General features: G+C 36.7%; 1 protein-coding gene across 1 annotated transcript in view; it reads right to left on the bottom strand.

The window, feature by feature from the left end:
* Nucleotides 1–3,954, bottom strand: part of LOC107715815 (transmembrane protein 164-like) — a 19,385-nt gene extending 15,431 nt beyond the window's left edge. Inside the window, exon 1 of the mRNA XM_016522027.1 lies at nucleotides 2,905–3,954. Within this exon, the coding sequence (XP_016377513.1) occupies nucleotides 2,905–3,342 (438 nt within the window). The 5' untranslated portion in view covers nucleotides 3,343–3,954. The remainder of the gene's footprint in view (nucleotides 1–2,904) is intronic.
* Nucleotides 3,955–6,652: the final 2,698 nt, after the last annotated feature.

The following is a 6,652-nucleotide window of genomic DNA, read 5'->3' as shown; positions in this document are numbered from 1 at the left end:
AAAAAAAAAAAAAAGATGTCTATGCAACTATCTCCCTCATAAATCAGAAACGTCACTACACCAAAATTACTGCACGAGTAATTTTAAAGAAATATTACATTTTTAAAAATATGAAAAGTCCTTTCTGCTGGTTAAAGGAATTAAGCCAAAATAAAAAATTAAGTCATGATTTTCTCAACCTCATGTTGTTTCAAACCATTTTTTTTTCTGTCTTTCCTGGCGCACACACACACACACACACGTTTACTTAGCTATCTAAATGGGGACATTACATAGACTTCTATTGTTTTTACATACAGATAGTTATATACTTTTTAACCTAAACCCACCCCTACCCCTCACAGAAAACTTTCTGCTTTTTTACAATTTAAAAAAAAAACTGTGTTTACTTTATTTTTATACCAGTTTTACAAATGAGGAAGTCCCCAAATGGAGGTTTTTGGCGATTTTGTCAAGTTTTGCTCACTTTTGGGTACAAATTTGTCCCCAAAATATGGTTAAGTAGGCACACACACACACAAAAGAAATGTATCAGAATGTGCATGCTCTTTTCCATATAACTAAAGTGAATAGAGAGCTATTGATAACTTTCTCATGAACAGACTGTAGTTATTATTCACTCCTAATTTTCTGCTTCATCAATGCATCAAAACATCATCCATGTTTGCACATAATCAAATATATGCAAACATCATTGGTGCATCATCTCATGTTTCGTAGGCAATCATGACCTTGACATTTAGATTGCTTTGCTTTTCACAAGGCAGAGGAGAAAATATTGTGACAATATGTTTGCTATTGCTACAGTATAATGTTTCATTACATTCTGTATGCGCTGAAGGATTTGAAAAGCATGTTAATTTCCCCATATCTCCCTGTGTATTATTGTTATTATTGGTTTTGCAAATTGTTTGTGTGTGAGTTCCATTGAGACTGTTGACAATTCCCCACTATTCCGTAATATGGACTAATATTTACCAAATGATAAGCCTGCGGCCTTGTTCAAATACTGTATGACTTGCACACATAAGTTTATTGACATAAGTGGAACCATAGAGTTACTATGGCGTACTGTGCTTGAGAACACATGCCGAGTTTATGCATATTTGAAGCCTGGCAAAAGACGGGCAGTCTGGAGCTGGAATCCAGGATTTATCTAGTTGCTTATTATATGGGAAAGCCTCACCTAGAAAAGCTGGACAATAAAAAATTAAAAATGCTTATGCCCGAGTAGGCTGGGCAATATATCAAATATTTACACCTGATTTAAATGGTGATATCAAATAAAGCAACACTGGTGATTTCATGGTGCTACTTATTTTACTTCAGCTTTATTTGTATAGTGCATTATGCAATAGAGACGGTTTCAAAACAGCGTTTACGGTAAACAGGGAAGCAATAGAATCAATGATGCAAACTTTGTCAAATCAAAATTCTGCTGTAAAGCAGCTCTAAAATAACAATAGTCTTTTAGCAGGTTGAAACATGAACCTGTTACAGTAGCCAGTAACAGACCGCTATAATGACCATAAACGTGCAACAAATATGAGAATATCAAGACCAAAGGTTTGCATGAGGCAATTTTCTATTTTTATTATTATATATAATGTTATATAATATTATCATTACAGAGTTTTATTAATAATTAAAGGTATTTTAACAAAGATTTATGTTACTATTAATGTTTATTAATAGTGTTACTGTATTGGTGAATTTAACTGTAACAATTCTGTAACTAGGTCATTACTGTGCTTAAACAGTATTTATTAATCTAGGTCAAGGGAACCTAAAATTTTATTTTTTTTGTCAACCGAAACCCTTAGAAGTGAAATATTATTTACTTGTACCCCCTGAAATTAAATTAATCTCTGGCATATGTTGCGATTTGAACTGATATTACATTTAATTCATATGAAAAGTCTAGCTACTGCTGTGCTGAGACATCCAAACACAAAGAACAAAGACTCTTCTGCTAATGGAAAGTTCCTTTGGATGTTCATACCTGGTTTCACTCTTCACAAAAAAAACACATTTTTTTTAAATCATTAAGATTATTAATGATTAAAAACACCCCCATTAGAGTATAGTATGTTAATACACCATCATGTAAATCAGCATAAATTAAATTCAGTACAACAAATGATACTACCATGTGTAAACAATTTTAAATATTATACATTAAAATATTAAATACATATTCCACTTTACAGACTAAGAATTAACAGCGTTAATAATTTTGGAATGTAATATGACCCAGACATGTTTTTGACATGCTTTGTGAGATTCTTGAATTAGCATTCCATTTCGTTTTCATGTTTATATTTTAAAAATAAAGACTGAATATAAAACCGATTCTTCTTCTTTCAGCTGGTTCATCTAAACTTACTTGAACAATGTACATCAGTTTAAACAGCTGCAAAAAAGCGGCACAAAAAAATGACAACACTTCCTCCTTTTTAGAACGTATCTCTCTTTTAAACTCTAATTTCCTTCCTATGTTTTGCGAGCCAGATAACCGTAAGAGAGGAACTGCAAATGAGAACAAGTTCAGGATTGCACCTATATGTGTTACGCCATGTAAGAACATATTTCTTAAATTAGTGGTGCAAGCAATGACATTCAAAGCTTGGAAACGTTTACGGTAAAATTCCGGCAACCACAGCTGCCGGTTTTTTAACGTAAATTTTACAGAATTTTTTTTACAGTGTACTACTAATTTACCCAAAGCAACGTATACTACTCACAGGTGCAGCACACTTAAGCAATCTGAAATTGAATGTTGTGTTCATGGGATTTTGAAACTACAGCCTTTCAGTCATCATCAGCCCATATCTTCTGCAACAAACGCATAACCACACCCACCCAATAGGCTACTTTTCATGATTTTATCATAAACATACTTACTTGCACCATTGTGACCACATGACATGGATTGAGGAGGTAGATCACAGTCTTTGTGGCAAACTTAAACCCAACCTCAACTCCAAAAGTCATGCACAGAGCCACAAGCAACAGGTTCTTGCCCCAGGTGTCTTCCTTACTCCTCCTGCCATCTTTCCGCACATCTCTGACCTCTTTAGGGACATTGATCTTTTTGATAGCCACCACCACTTCCAGGATAGAAATGAACACAATGATCAGAGTCTCAAATATTCTCTGCCGGGGAGAGAGGAAGGCTGCGCACTCAGGCCCTCCATTGCCCTCAAACATGGGGTCCACCCCTCCATACATCCAGTCCAGCAGACTGTAGATATTATACCGAGACATGTTCCTCTGTTCGTATTGGAAGAGGTACGAACAAGTCGGAATAAAAGACAGGACGCCAACCTCCTGGCGAAACATTAACGTCAAATCTGTATTCGGTGAACGAATGATGAAATGATCGAGGAGGTGGGCAGCCTCTGCTGTTTAATCAGATCCCCATCCTTTATGTGAAAGACCCCTGCGGGATAGATCTACAGACAATATGATGCGAAGTAGGCTATTATTCACAAATGATCGTCAGGGCAAGTTGTATCCAACGGAGGAAGAAGCATTTCCAAAGGTGACGCCTTGATTGGAAACTGGTTCTCAGCTAAGACAAGAGTCCAGAATATTCCTTGCTAGAGCGGATCATTACATAAAAGCTTCAAAGAGACCCTTGATCAGCGCCGAGAGACCTTAAATACATAAACACAACTGCAAAACGCGACTACGACCGATTTGGGAGAGATGTAGCTGGCTGTTACAACGTATCATCCGAAAAAATGCGATCACAGCAAACGCAGAAGGTGCGATGTGTCCTGGTCCATGTGGCGTATCAAAGACCTCCTCATCATAGAAACGCCGCCCTGTTCACGCGGGGCCCCAAAATCCACCCACACCGCAACACGCCTGCGCGTCCACATCCTCCCGAAAACCATCAGCTGCATATTTAAAGATATGTCCGTTCGTTTCCCGGAAAAGCACTAGTCGAGCTCGGGGGCCCCACCTGCTTTTCACAAGTATGTACTAGTTAACTCCCTCACTGCCGGTGTAGCTGTTTTCGTAAATGATAGGCCTACCACACACACACACACACACACACACACACAAATTGGAGAGTAATAAAAAGGAAGAAAATATTTAGTCCAGAAAACGGGCCACTGCCCAGTCCATAAAGAGATTTGTAGACGCGTAAAACCTTACTTCCTGATAAATCATATCAAAATATTTCATTAAAAAGCTAAAGGCACTGAAATCCAGACACACGTTTCTCTCCACTTGATGGAATAATTTTTATCCTTCTTATAGGGATAGTTCATCCAAAAATATAAATAATAATGTAATATTCACTCACCCTCATTGTTTTCCCTTAAACCAGGTCTTAGCTGGTTTAACTGGTATTTTATTTTATTTTATTTATTGATCCTTTATTTTACCAGGAATTATCCCATTGAGATATAAATATCTTCTACCACCAGGGAGTCCTGGCCAAAATGGCAGCACAGAAAGTTTCACACAAACACATAAAACCACAAATATAATAAAGAATAAAATCTAACCCAGCATCATATGAAAAAAAAAAAAACATAAAACATTCACACGTTTCCTTCAGTAGGACTCCCATCTTTAAATATTTAAAGATGGTTGTGATTTAACACATTGCATCATGCTATCATTTAAAACACACAGCACACATTAGTTCTTTAAGTAGCCTAGTTGCATAAACGCCGACTTTTATTAGAGAAGACTTTACTTTGTTAAATGTATAAGGAACGGAGCATTTACGCCATTCCTTTTAGGTTAGACGTGTTTGGGGCGTTTTGCAAAGAAGAACCCTAATTAATTCATGATACATTGATTCAAAAGCGACCTCTCGTGGTAACTGTAGTAACTACACGTCAGTCAAATATTTAGTCTTTTTTTTTCTTTATTTAGTAATTTTATTGTTGATAAAATGGGGAATAGAATAAACCTATGAATCCAAATTTATGATACATACAGGTACATGTTGTCTTCAGAACTATTCAGTATATTTCTTCGACCCCTTTCAATCTGGCTTCCGTCCACTCCACAGTACTGAAACTGCCCTTGTAAAGGTAATCAGTGACCTTTTGCTCTCTGGTGATTCTGGCTCTCTCTTTTCTCATATTTCTAGACCTCATTTCACCTTTGAAAGCTATTGTCATTATGTAGGTGTCACAGGCGTTGCTCCCTCTTGGTTTCCCACCTATCTCTTTGAGAGACAGTTCTATATCTCAGTGCATACTTTTCAGTTGCCTATACTGTCTCTTTGAAGCAAGGTGTTCCTCAAGGATCTGTTCTCAGGCCGTTACTATTCTTATCTATATACTACTGGCTTCAGCTACCACTGTTATGCAATAGAGCCAACGTTGCAGAACACACCAAAAAAAAAACGAAAGCAATGCTCTTTTCATGGGTCTACCTGCTAATTCCATTGCAAGCTACAATATATTCAAATATTCTGCAGCCAGAATACTCACCCACACCATTCTGAATGCTATTTGTGCATCTGTTACATTAATAAAATCATGTGGCGTATCAAACGTATCAAAGACCTCCTCATCATAGAAACGCCGCCCTGTTCACGCGGGGCCCCAAAATCCGCAACACGCCCAACACGCCTGCGCGTCCACATCCTCCCGAAAACCATCAGCCACACACACACACACACACACACACACACACACACACAAATTGGAGAGTAATAAAAAGGAAGAAAATATTTAGTCCAGAAAACGGGCCACTGCCCAGTCCATAAAGAGATTTGTAGACGCGTAAAACCTTACTTCCTGATAAATCATATCAAAATATTTCATTAAAAAGCTAAAGGCACTGAAATCCAGACACACGTTTCTCTCCACTTGATGGAATAATTTTTATCCTTCTTATAGGGATAGTTCATCCAAAAATATAAATAATAATGTAATATTCACTCACCCTCATTGTTTTCCCTTAAACCAGGTCTTAGCTGGTTTAACTGGTATTTTATTTTATTTTATTTATTTATCCTTTATTTTACCAGGAATTATCCCATTGAGATATAAATATCTTCTACCACCAGGGAGTCCTGGCCAAAATGGCAGCACAGAAAGTTTCACACAAACACATAAAACCACAAATATAATAAAGAATAAAATCTAACCCAGCATCATATGAAAAAAAAAAAAACATTCACACGTTTCCTTCAGTAGGACTCCCATCTTTAAATATTTAAAGATGGTTGTGATTTAACACATTGCATCATGCTATCATTTAAAACACACAGCACACATTAGTTCTTTAAGTAGCCTAGTTGCATAAACGCCGACTTTTATTAGAGAAGACTTTACTTTGTTAAATGTATAAGGAACGGAGCATTTACGCCATTCCTTTTAGGTTAGACGTGTTTGGGGCGTTTTGCAAAGAAGAACCCTAATTAATTCATGATACATTGATTCAAAAGCGACCTCTCGTGGTAACTGTAGTAACTACACGTCAGTCAAATATTTAGTCTTTTTTTTTCTTTATTTAGTAATTTTATTGTTGATAAAATGGGGAATAGAATAAACCTATGAATCCAAATTTATGATACATACAGGTACATGTTGTCTTCAGAACTATTCAGTATATTTCTTCGACCCCTTTCAATCTGGCTTCCGTCCACTCCACAGTACTGAAACTGCCCTTG

Source organism: Sinocyclocheilus rhinocerous, unplaced genomic scaffold (assembly GCF_001515625.1).
Source record: "Sinocyclocheilus rhinocerous isolate Xijiao unplaced genomic scaffold, SAMN03320098_v1.1 scaffold1967, whole genome shotgun sequence".
In the NCBI taxonomy this organism is placed as follows: Eukaryota; Metazoa; Chordata; class Actinopteri; order Cypriniformes; family Cyprinidae; genus Sinocyclocheilus; species Sinocyclocheilus rhinocerous.
The sequence above is the reverse complement of the archived record's forward strand: the minus strand, read 5'-3'. Positions and strand labels throughout refer to the sequence as shown.